The sequence below is a fragment of the Orbicella franksi genome, chromosome 9 (genome assembly GCF_964199315.1).
Source record: "Orbicella franksi chromosome 9, jaOrbFran1.1, whole genome shotgun sequence".
NCBI classification, from domain to species: Eukaryota; Metazoa; Cnidaria; class Anthozoa; order Scleractinia; family Merulinidae; genus Orbicella; species Orbicella franksi.
In genome coordinates this window covers 17438338-17451494 of record NC_138153.1, presented here as the reverse complement: position 1 = coordinate 17451494, position 13157 = coordinate 17438338, and the positions used below count along the sequence as shown (strand labels likewise).

At 39.3% G+C, this 13157-nt stretch overlaps 1 protein-coding gene across 1 annotated transcript; it reads right to left on the bottom strand.

Annotated features, from left to right (window-relative positions):
• Nucleotides 1–2436: 2436 nt before the first annotated feature.
• LOC145497380 (dorsal-ventral patterning tolloid-like protein 1) lies at nucleotides 2437–12635 on the bottom strand. Its single transcript, XM_081477197.1, has 6 exons — nucleotides 12625–12635; nucleotides 8741–8751; nucleotides 8136–8414; nucleotides 6368–6790; nucleotides 4390–4791; nucleotides 2437–3383 (listed from the first exon to the last, which is right to left on the bottom strand). Exons 1-6 carry the CDS (start codon nucleotides 12633–12635, stop codon nucleotides 2995–2997), a joined length of 1515 nt encoding a protein of 504 aa, XP_081333323.1. The 3' UTR covers nucleotides 2437–2994.
• Nucleotides 12636–13157: the final 522 nt, after the last annotated feature.

Below are 13157 nucleotides of genomic sequence, written 5' to 3'. Positions count from 1 at the left end.
TCTTGCAACGAATTTGGTATAATATTAAAGTTTTCACCTTACAAACAGTCTGGAATTCTCTTTGGCAAATGGATCGCGAATTGTTTTGGTTTTCAAATGATTAGTTCGATGCAGGACGATGCAGGACGCCAGATCGTTTCGGGTTGGAGCCGGGCCATAGTGTCGTGTTCTTGGGTCAGATAACTTACTCGCACAGGACGCTCAGCGCCTTCAGGACGTTCGCGCTAATTGTTTCTGTGCATCCTTATTGCGCACGCAAATTCACACACCACGTCATGCATCGAGCGAGCGCTAAGTAATAATGAACAATCATAGGGCAGATAGCTTTTCCTGGATATAACGATCTTGGACGTTCGGTGAACCCTATTTATCTTTTGATGGATCGATTTCTCTACCGATTTTCTACGTTTAGCGAAAAAATTAAGAAAATCTATCAATTAGAAGTTTGAATTTTTTGCAAAATGCTCTTCGTTTACCTGTCCAGCGATTTCAAATGCCTCTTGAAGGGTTAAGTTTTGTGAAAACGTTGAAAACATTTTGAATTATTAACGCAACGGATTCACTTATACAATACATTATTGGGATAGTTGTCTCCGTTGATTCATCTTTGATTTTTTAAGTTAAAAACCCTGGAGACGATGCTTATTTACGCGCGCCAAGTTTTCAAAATCATACTAGTTTTCCACACGCTTCATCTCTGAAACGAAGTCGGTGACACAAGTAACTCATTATCTGACTGTTGTAAAAAAATTTTAAAAAATCTATCGACTGGGACATTTTCGCGCGAACGTCGGCGTCCTTAATGCTAGGGGTAACCCTATGATGGACTAGCATCCCTTCCAAGGGGGAGTATAAATACCCCTATCGCTGGCCTGACGAGCCACTAGGTTCGAAGGCAGACTTATTACCATCTGAAGTTATGGAGCTCACTAAAATCACCGACATCACTTATGGTGATTCTGTTTTACACATGTTGGCTTGAGACAGCGCATACGGCTTGGAATTTTCGCTGGGAAATTGCCTGACGAAAAGAGCAAAGAAAATTAAACTGCTAGGAAATAAAAAAGCGCTTGCTGTTGCTTGTTAGACTGATCCACAAGGTGCCTTGGAAATGTTTATTTTGCCTATGTTAATCCCATCGGATAATCATCAACAACCACAGCAATATCAACAAGGCGTGGTAATATGTAGCTTTACATCTGCACGGGTTTCGCAATCCGATGTAGTGACAAAACCATTAGGAAGCCGGAAAGGGGTACCCGGGAGTTAACGGGGTGGATACTCCTAAGGGTTGTAGGACAGAAGTTGATGCGGAGTGGGATTCCTGAGACGGAGAAAACTTGGGGAAGTAAGAAAAAAATTCCAATCAAATGAAATGGTCGAGATGGTAAGCAGGACCAGACAGGGCACCTCGTATACAGCAGCTGCACCTGCGGTACGAGCGGCAGTCAAAACGCTACTGTCCTACAGAAATGAAATGACATACTAAGTCTTTTTCCTCTTAGCCAAGAAAAATGAGGAGGCAGCGTGGCCGAGTGGTTAGGGCGCCGGATCGACTTGAAATCCTTTCATTAAGGGGATCTTTAATTAAATAATAGACAACAGCCAAAAAAAGTAAAGTAATATTCTCTGACAATGATTTGTCAGAGAAAACCGGGTAGAACCAAAAGATCGAAGTCGCCCGTTTACCTACATCTTTTCACAGTTTAAAAGATATCCGAAAAGATTAACAACCATGACATTTACCGAGGCAGGCCTTCGTTTTTCTTCGCGATATCACTACATCATGATTTTGGCCTCTCAAGCAGCTCAAGCAGTCTAAAATGGCTGAAATTTTGGGAAACTTTGGGTGAGCCTCAAAGATACTTCGTACATTTTCCAGAAAATCTTATTTTTGTGCGATAATATTTGTTCCCTTATCAGCTAACTGAGGTATATTAGAGGTCTTTCACTGTAATTCTCACGAGGTGCCAAATATTGCCTCCTGATCGTTAATGAATGGAAACCAGATGTTAGCCATATTCAGCGAGTTGGTTTTCAAAAGTGCCGCAGTTTACTTGCACAGAAAAACATTTTTCCGATAGCCTTTTTCCCTGTTATCAATATCCAGTTTAGTTAACATTGGTGTCTACAGGCAAAGCGAAGTAAATGGTCTCGCAAATGTCCAATGAAAATCTTCAGTCATAAATATTTCCCGCCAAATTTTTAGCGAAGAATGTTACTTTACTGTCCGACTTTGTGTGGCTCTTCTCCATTATTTACTGAAAGGTCCAATTAAGATAGTTACATGGGCTCCTGATAGTTAGTTGTACCACAGGATATAATATTTAAGCAGTGACCATTACGCAGGCTGAATTTTCCCGCGAAAATTCTATTTTTAACGTCACGCTACATAGAAAAACAAACTCAATCGATCCTCTTTTCCCTGGTCTCAGTTTTTGTCCGTCGTGTAGAACAAACTGCAAGTTTATAGTGATTGGGGCTCCGGTTAACATCCTGTTTATATGTTCATCGATTTGTCGCTTTCGGAAGGCGCGGTGCGTTACAGTCAGTTCAAAGGTCAGGCGACAAGAGTTGAAATTTCGATCTTTCTTAAAGCTAAGGTTTCTCCTTGGTTTTGAGGACGTTAACTGTTCTTTTCAATCAGAAAAATCGCCAAGCAGTGCGGGTGGACTCGGGTCAGTTTTTTCTGCTATCAGTAGCTTGCAAACGAGATGGTGGTAATTAATTCGGCCCCTTACAACAATAACAACAACAACAACAACAACAACAACAATCAACAATCTCTACAATAACAATAATCTTTGTTTTGGTTCCTACATTTTAATTTTAAATTTTTATTTTTCATGTCTTATTTTTTGTTTTTACAGTTAGACTGGCCCGCGGATAGCTGACAGAGGCTAGTCTAGGCGGACCAGTCTAGCGCTAATCTAATTAGAAACCTAAGAGGTGAAACAGCGAAATCTTTCTGTGTTTGGAAGCTGATCCCGCAGCTCATGGACTCTCAGTGATAGGTGCATTGCCACTACTCTGTTGCCATGGATATGGTTGACCAGGGGGTGGGTACTGTGGTCCTCCTTCCTTCCCAGGGTAGGGGGGTGGTGGCTCTAATGGGTATGGATAATCAGGGGGTGGTAGGTTTCTCGGGGATGAAGTATAAGCTACTGACGAGAAGGGGTTTTCCGCTGGATGATGCGGTTCCTCTGCCACTCCTGGCTGCGTAGTACGGGAAGCTGAAGTGGTGGTAGTTGACATTGGAATTTCTACACCGGCTGCTCTGTTAGCCGTCGTCTTTTTTCGTTTTACAAGAAAAATGACACAGCAAACCACTATAATGACGACAACTACACTGACAACGACATTTATCGCTATTGCCACAGCAGCTAAAAGGAAAAGGTTAGAAACAACCAAATTAGCAGAACCCACCTAACATTGAAGCGAAAACATAGCATGTGCATATTGAGAGAATTACAATAAGGGACTGTCTCAAAACATGACAGGAATCTGTAGAATAGGCTGCCGTACCGCGTTTCTTCCGTTAAAACATGAGTGAGTTTAAGCATGACGTTTACAGCAGACGCCAAACGGCAAAGATGACCTCTGATTTTGTGTTCTTTTATTCTAATCCGTGAAAAAAAACGAACAGAACAGAATAAATAGAATAACGTCTCCTACTGTTCACCGCAAATACAAATAATCTCACTCTTTTGTACATACAGCTGAAGACAGAGGAAAAAAGGTTCATTTTTGCCGTTTGCCGTTTTACCGTAACGTCATGCTTAATCTCTCTATTATTATTTTATTCATATTGACAAAGAGAGCACTCATAGATATTCGTGGATTTGATCCCTGACCGTAATGACACCCTAGACAACGATCTGATTTGAGGAGGTCAGCAAGAGTAAACCAAACCTCGGGGTCCGTCAGTTGTAGCTGTTGTAGTTAACTTATAATAAAAATTGGATAAAATGGATTAGAAAGAAGAGCCTTTCAAAATCCAGGTCACACTTCCAACTCTCCGTAGGGGCTTAAACCGATTATAAGTTGCTTATTGCGAAAATGTGATAGCATGCTAGTCAGTATCAGTAGTATAAATCTACCAGCGTTCTATCACGAATGCTGATCTCTGATTGGCTACGCTACTCACTATCTATTCTGTGATAGATAGTGCGGAGTGTAGCAGTGTGCTTGTAACAAAGTGACAGCCGTTTCTTGGTATTTTCGAAATGCCTGTGTAGAGGATGTAGATGTTGTTTTGAAGACTAGTAGATTTATACTAAAACAATGAAATTATTCGCTCTCTTGATTTCAACTATCACGCGACAGAAATCTCGAGCTCATAATCTAATTGCTTAATATATTACCTAACTTTTAACATAACCAACTTACAGAATTGCTTCGTCACAGCTTTGAATGTGGCCTTGAATCCCCGGCGTGGTGTATCGTACAAAACGTCAGCGTGGAAACTAATGTACATATACCGACCGCTTGACTTCAGTGGCTTTGGAATTACATTACCACAGAAAGTACCCATGGTATCACTTTCCCTGTAGTTCCCATCATGAATTTGCAGGTAATCCCCACATGAACTTGCAAACTCACTTGTTTGAAAATCCAAGTCAAGTCTTTCAAAGCTGAGCTCTACAATGTTCCCCTTTGGTACAGTGATGAGCCATTCACAGTACAGTTGCGGGGGGTAGTACTCAGGGCTTTGTAGAGTTCCATACGAACCAGTTAACTTCAGATTCAGATTGTTGGCGTTTCCTGGTAGACAATGCTCCTCATCGTAAACTAAGAACAAATGTACATATACGATTAATGTAGTAGAGTTACCACAACCCTAGGTCTCGTCATACGATTCTCCAAGGTCAGGGGAAAGTCAGGGAATTTTACTTCGAATCAGGGAAAGCGATATTTTGGAGGAAGGTCCGGCAGAACTGAAATTATAAAACCGGTGATTTAGTACCACTAAAGGCTGGAAGAACATTTTGGTCACTGTGAATGTAACGATGTTTTTCCTTGATGAAGAGGGCCAATTTGTTGAAAACCAATCAGTCCCAAACAAATGGGTGGAAAGGAGTGCTGTAAGTAGAGGCTGAAGGGAGCTACTTTATCTCACAGTTTGAATTTATTTGGTCAGGGAATTTTTTTTTCGGGGAAAAGTTAGGGAATTTTGAAAACGAATGTCTGTGGTAACCATGATGTAGCTAGATCGGCGAACTTTAAGGAAGAGGGTATAAATCGCAACTTTCAAAGGACAACGTCAGAAGCTGAAAATGTAAAAGTGAAGTTTCTCTCAAGTTTATCTTTCGTAATGTTTACCGTGTCTTTAACTCTTTAGTCTTTTTCTATGTAAAGAAAATATTATTTGCGATTTGTAAGGGAATTCTTTGCAACGCAGAAATTAATTTGGCATATCCTGACGTAGCAATTTTAAACTATCAATTCCAATACCCAAAATAGGGGTGCTGGTCAGGTGGGTTGAACACGTGTTCATTATATTAGCGTTGTTTTTCAATTTTTCTTTTTTCTTTTTTCTCTTCCAGTTTTCGTTCAGTAGATATGATGGCATACAATACCAAACGTTTGAGACAGTGTTTCATTACATTTCCAAACACCTGGAAATTTGCGCGCCCAAAAGAGCCGATGCTCGTTGTATATTTAACGCCTTCTCCGCTCAGCGTTCCGAAATGTGATGAAAAACTGTATCTCTTTAGTTTATGGTCTTGTCGATAATGATGAAAAATTATCTTCTTCTAAGAAACACAACTAAATCAAGGCTAGAGCGCAAAGACTATACCCTATTTATAACCAAAATTACCAAACTTGATACCCTATTTCTGAACAAAACGGCTAGAAAACCATACACTTTGGGGCTAACCCCACAAACCTAGCCCATACAAGGGAGTACCTCCGGGGGCAGGGATCTATGATGGCAGCGAAAATGCAACCATGAAATGAACAGTGATCGTGTGTTATTGAAAGACATAGTAAGCTAAAGAACAGTGGATTGTCATTCTCGTGCATGGAACGAAAGGAGAATATATTTTAGTTCCAAACCTAACGCTTCCTATCAGAAATACTCTTACTAGTTACACAAATAGACAAACTGACTCAGTCACAGACTAACTTAAATGAAGTTCACCGAAAAGTGCCATTGAAACAACCCAAGTTACGACTGTTATGATTCGTTTCTGATTTTTTCCGGTCAGTGACACAGGCATACTTGGAAAAAGAATTCCGAGTTCTGGTCGAGTTGCTCTACATCTGAGCTACTTAAGACTTGTGGGAGCAAGGACGGTCAGCGTGACTTAAACATAAGCTACATAGTTACATTAGTTAATTATTAAAGCAGCTGTAAACTTACGCAGATCAACAGCTTCAAAATGCGCTTTAAAACCTTTGTTTGCTCGCACACCATCCCGGCTGGCACGGAAATTAACCCACATGAGACGTCCAGAGGAATAAACATCAAAGGGCCTCTTTTTTCCACAGTAACTACCTCGAGGTTTATTTCCAAACCAGTTGCCCTCGGAAATTTCAACATGGTCCATGTCAGATTTACGATTACAGAAATTGTCCTTTGCATCAACAACGATTTTGCCAAGTTCAAAATCAGTAAACGTTAATTTCACTCTTTTTCCATCAGGAGTGTAAATCAACCAACCACAGGTTGTGTAATCCTGGTATGGGACAGGATAGTCGGGAGTGAATATTGTACCAGAAGAACCTCCAACTCTAATCTGACCTGTTACTTGCCATGGAAAACGGCATATCCCACGGGCTTCTTCTGCAAATAAATTTAAGAAAAACAAATTTCTTTACTATATGTCATGGGTCATGGGCTCAAATCTCGTTCAAGCGTGATTTTTTTGAGGTTATTGACAATTGCTTAACATGCGCACACAACTGAGGTCTTTCATCTAATAAAGCTTTCACCTGCAGTTCAGATACATGATATCAACTAGGTATGATGTCCTTTTTTCATTTTTTTTTTTTTTTTTTTTTTTTTTTTTCACATGCAAAAAAAAAGGAGTCTGTCCACAGACTCTCTATTGTGTCTTGAGTTCGTTAAAATAGCAAGCAAAATTTTAACTGTGCAGGGAGGATAAGGAGCCAAACTGCAAGTGGGGGGGAGGGGGGCTGTGGAAAGACTTTCAGCTGCTGGTAAGGCACTGCACTGGTTTTGCAGAAGTCATGACATTGAATCCCGTTCAAGCTTGAAATGTTTTCAGGCTTTCTGTTTACAGTCTGTCTATTAGTAAACTGGGTACATAACGGCAGTGGTTTTCCAGGTAAAATTCGTAAATTAACAAAGTGACCAGCTCCCATGCATACAGGTTACTTAAAAGGCTCGACAGCCCAGTTGGAAGAGCATTCATCTGTATTGCAGGAGTGGTGGCCCAGGGGAGGAGGGGGTGGCACGGCTGGCTGAAATTCCACTCAAGCCTGCATTTCTGGGCCTTTTTTCCCTAAAATTCTTTGGAAACGTGTATGAGAACAAAGATTGTTGTGCATAAAAAACCAGTCTGCGCAAAGGTACAAGTGAAACTTTTGTTCTTTACACTTTGAAAATTATACAAACTACATAACTATAGTAGTTTTAATAGTTTAACAGACATTTAGTGAAGTAATTTACCCAAGAACACTAAAAAAAGAAAATGGACCAATGTTTTCCATCATTGATTGTAAAGCTCTAAACTTGTGAGATACTGTAACTTGTTATATATTGACTAGAAATTGACAGTAAACGAGTGGTTATAAAACAATATCCATAACCAGCCCATGGAGCATTATTGGAAATTCAAGGGTGGAGGGGGAGAGGGTGGCTCAAAAGCCAAAATTTTTAAACGAAAGTAGGAAACAAAACTGGAATTTCCTTAGGGATAAGGGGGAGGGGGTAGAGGGAAGGGGGAAGAGGGGAAGGGGGAAAGGGTTCAAACCAAAAAAAAAAACCGTATGGATATTTTCCGGAACAACCCAGTAAGATTTACATGTCAGTACTGACTGTTAGTACCTGCTTCAACCACTGAAACACTTATGCTGAATCCTCGAGAAATGATTGTGGTGTCGGTTTGGAACTTTATATACAAGTTTTTTTCCGGTGGAATAAATAACTTCAGGGTGGACTGTACCGCAGTATGATCCAAGAAGGGGAGATGCTACCGAATATCCATCATAAAACGCAAGGTAATCATGTAGACAACTAGGAAATCCAGCTTGCATCTCGAAAACGTTGAACATAACCTTAATTACATAACCTCCAAATGGAAAGTCGAATTTGTCTTCAATTTTAACCAGCCATGAGCATTCTGAGTTGTTGTGATAGTCCAAGGGATAGAAAAGGCTTTCAATGGCTCTGCTGTAAGATGTTGATGCAATGACCTGCATTGGATCATTTCCAGTGACACAATCTGTTGAAAAGAAAGAATAGTGATTCAGTGACTGATAGCGTGCGATAGCTCTGCCAATCAGATCGCTGCATTTACATTAGTGTACCAGCAGAATTCTACTAATTATGCAAATGAGTAGGACAGTTGACTTGTACAAATGTGCTTATAAATAGTTTGATTTTACACCTAACTTGTCGACCTTTACTGCACAAGAGAGATTTACCAGCTACTTCAGGAAGTGTTGCCAGCTGGTTTTAAAAACAAACAACCAAACAAACAAACACCAGTGTGACAAAGATAATAAGTCGCTCACTCTGAGAAATTGTTATTTGCCCTGCCAAACCGACCAATATCAGACCTGTAAGATAAGAACATATGCTTAATTTAATGAATGTTACTGTTGTGTTTTGTTCAATTTACATTGTTAATTTGAACATGTATATTCAACATTTAAGCTTATAACAATTTATGGTTTCAATTGATGTAGTACAACAAACTTAATTTTATTAAATGTCAACTGATTTAATGATTATTCATACCAATAGTTATTTAACTGATAAATTTTTCAGGAATAAAACCCTCTTTCTGTCTCTACCCTCAAATGATAAAGTTAATAGTCACTCTATGACCCTTTAACTGTCGAGATATTAGTTTTACATATGAATAATTATCTCTAAATTTAATGCGTTCCAAATATTTTGTTTTAAGAGATTTTCATTTATGTCGACAGAAAAGTTAACTGATGTGAAGTACATATGAAATAATTCATAATTGAACTGCGGTTGTAGATGAAAGTGAAGAATGATAATCGCAGTAAATTTTCCAATTTAAGCAATTGGAAAGAAGACCGGAAGGTCACGGGTTCGAATCCCGCTGAAGCCCTGATTTTTTCAGGCTTCTTCTTTCCAATTGCTTAAATTGGAAAATTTACTGCGATGATCATTCCTCACTTTCAGAAAAGTTAACTGTTACTCCACATTTAATGTCCTGCAACTAAGGTCATGAAAATTATTTTCTTTTTAAAGTAGTTCCTTCTTGGCTTTGTTTGCTCCTCGAATGTTGGTGACAGTTTCACTACTGACTTTGGCCACCTCGTCATCGGCAGGGATATTTTACAGAGTACCGAACGCCCAATGTAGAACGCAGAAGGCCGAAAGCACTGCTTGCTTGCAGTTAGCTTTTATTTGTTGGAAAGGGCAGCAGTTGATTGTATTTAGTCCTTTGCATCAAATAAAAGCGACCAATTGGAGGAGTTACTTTGTCTATATGACAATTAAGATTACAAACGACATTTTTATTATCTCGTAAGATTTATTAAGATGAACTTTTCATGAGGTTAAGCTTATGTAAATTATGTCTGAAACACTGGAGGCCGCGCAACCCAGTTATGTAATTATTACGAAATTTATTTAACTCTACTCTTTGCTCCAGGCATATCACATCAGACTAAACACCATCTAATATTCTAAACCATATTTACTTTGATTTCAGAAAAATAAGGCCACACATGTAGCTCAAACGTAGGAAGCAAGTCACTGATTCTGTTCAGGCTACTCAAGCCTAATATTACGGCATGTCAAGACGATCTGTGCCGAAGAGAAACAATTTTACGACTTACCATAAATATTCCAGCCTACTGTGAGTTCCATGAGAAAAGTTTAAGGACGTCTAATTGTCTCTGAAAATGATCTAGGTAAGGCCGGAGGAGTCGACGCCGAAGGTTCGTTTATGTCCTACTCAAACGTAGGCCTTTCCATAAAGATTGCGTCAAATCGCCTAAATATCTTTTAGGAAATTCTCAAAATATTTTCTAAATATCACAAAAAAAAAATCTAAATATCGCGAGAAATGTTGGGCGATAGAAACGCACTAAATGTTTTCTACACGACAAACAAAGGATTTCAAATGAGCTTTATTTAACATTTACCAATGTACCGCGCTACACTGGAAAATTATTGTGGTGTCTGACTTACGGTAAAATACAGTTCTGGTGCCAAGTTTGAAGAACACTGCTCCAATATTTCTAAAGATATTCTTGATTCAGAGTTTTTAAATTAAGCGAAACTACTTATGACGTCATCATTTTCCTCATTTGCATGATACAAAAACGTAAATATCTCTAAAACGAAAACAGATATTCCAAAAAGGAAAACGTCATTCTTCTTTACTTTGAAAAGCCTTTCAAATTAGCAGCAATTATTTTTTACTTCATAGGGGCTTCAGTTTAAAGTAATGTCATTTTATCTTCCAGGTTTAAATTTTATCAACGCATTACAATTGTGTATGTAAATCTTACGTGCGATTGAGCATTACATAGACGTCTGCGCGCCATAAATTATAAATAATTAATTAAGTTAACTAATTTATTAATGGCGTGGGTCAATGAAATAAATATGCAGTTGTATATGTCACAACAATAGTCAACAGATCGTAGAACTAAACTAACTTCCTTGTATGGTCGCTACGATAATTCTGTTTTTCATTTCATTTGATTTATGAAATGATATCCGGTGCAAATATGAAGAAGAACAATTTGAACTTCGTTTTCCTGGGTGAGTTATATCTGTTACTTTGATCCCCGGGGGGGGGGGGGAGCGCTGCCATATATGGGCTATATAGGTATGTGCCGCTGTGAAGGGTATGGTTTTCAAGCAGTTTACTCTAGGATAGGGTATATAAATCAGAGCGTTTGGGTCTAGAATAGGGCATCATTTTTCACAAAACTGACTGCTTGATTGAAAATTTTATCTTGAGTAAGGAAACCAGGAATTACCACCCAACAAAGTAAAAAAATCAAATCCGCAAGTTTAAATTTACGCAAATCAGCCTCAACAGTGTCGATAGACGGGGGGATTTGGGGAGTTTACTCTAGTATAGGTTAGCAAAATTCAGCTGAACTAGCTCTAGTATAGGCTAAGGGTTTCAGGGTCCCAGCGGCACATCCCCTCCCAGAAATTCCCAAAGTAACCCCCCCGGGCTTTGATCCAGATTTAGGACGTTTCCTTGCGATTGAAAGACAACAGACTGTAAGTTGAAATACTGCTGGTTGATTTATTAGTCATCTGTATCTTATCACACGCCGTTTCGAATCGAGTGAACAACACAGGGACACCATGACCATGTCGCGATTACCTACTTTTAAAATTGACAACCATATATATGACGTAAAGCAGTACATGAGTGGGTGGAACTACACTACCACATTACATGAGATTACACGATGTCATACGTGCAAAGTCTTTTCGAAAGACATCGCTGACTATTCTACAGTATAACTTGAAAGTACTACCGCCAAGTTTGAGGCTATCGGGGGGGGGGGGGGGCGGCCATGACATAGGCAGTAAGGCTAACTCGCTGGCTGCTTGTCGGATAAATAGTTTCCGGATGAATTATTGAGTACAGCATTTCATCAGATAGCAGTGGTTCCCGTGGTCGCGGATTTGAATTTTATTGACCGCCGGTCTGTGCGTTGCTGAACTCAAGGGCGTGCGTATTTGACTTAGGGGTGCTTCTTATGCATGTAACCTGGCTGCTAGCTTTCCACTTGTTCTTTATCGATCAATTACTGGCGATCGCTCAAATAATGTTATTGTCAGTCGCTTAACTCGCTGCTCTAAATCTGTACATGAGCAAGACCGCTTCCCGGTGTCTTCAGAAAGCGATTGAGTCTGTTTTCTTCATCTTGACTTGTGCGTCCTTATAATCGAGCTTCCCTTATGTAAAGCGGTCAAAGTGAAACGCCAATCAGATACATCACGAACTATTTCATCCCGGAAACAACTAATTTGTCCAGTCTTTTAAAAGTCGTAAATTGTTTATGTTAATTTCTGCCTGTCTGCTAGAAGAGACTTTAATTTTATGCAAAGCCCGTAATGAATCTGTTTTACTGGTCGAGGGCGTAATTGCGGCCTAAGCATAGCCAAACTGATCACCCCCTCATTAAGGGACTAGGTAAACCTGGTCCACACGCGACTGCTACCAAAATACATGTACGAACGATCCGATAGATCATTTTCACGTGACGTTATAAAGTTCTAAATATATATCAGACTACAACTTTGATTTTAGCACAATAACGTCACTTTGAAATGGCTGTGCGTGACTGGTTAAAAAAACATATATTTATCCGGCGTGAATCTTAGTGATTTGAGAAGTTAAAGTAGTAGGAAAAGTGTTTATGTAAGTGTTCGTCCAACACAAATAATTCAGTGGTGTAGATCCAGATGCTTACCCTGCCGCCATATTGGTCTTAAACCGGGCTCTGTAAATTTGGGCAAAACATTTCGACGAAACGCATAGGCCTAAAACTTGGAGAAGTGTCTGCTTCATTTATCTCCTATAATATCGCATGTTCCTCTAAGCGTATCATGTTTTGCATCTCTTTACAGTTTTGCTAACTCTTTTCAAAGGAGTTGAAGGTGCTGAGCTGTACTTCGGTGAAATGTTTTTTGTTTGTTTGTTTGTTTGTTTTCTTTCTTTTTCTAAGAGACAGCTATTTTTCATCATCGTATATCTCTTGTTCTTAGGCCATCATAACTTGATTAAGAATATAACAGAAACAGCGCTTCACATAAACACTGTACTGCATTCCTACGTATTTCAATACTGGACTTGACGTTTGGTATGCTAGTCAACATACATTTGAAATTGTAACGGTCACTTTTGAAAATGTGTGTTCACTACTAGCATACGAAACGTCAAGTAAATTCTGAAATGCATCGGAATACAGTGTTTATCACTGCTGTTTGTGGTATATTATTTTTC

Excerpts from the sequence above, each read along its gene's own strand:
- LOC145497380 (XM_081477197.1), bottom strand. Across the intron at positions 6,791-8,135 it reads CCTTCTTGGATCATACTGCG|AAGAAGCCCGTGGGATATGC; the intron begins GTACAGTCCACC and ends ATTTATTTGCAG. Across the intron at positions 4,792-6,367 it reads TTTTGAAGCTGTTGATCTGC|TTTACGATGAGGAGCATTGT; the intron begins GTAAGTTTACAG and ends ATTTGTTCTTAG.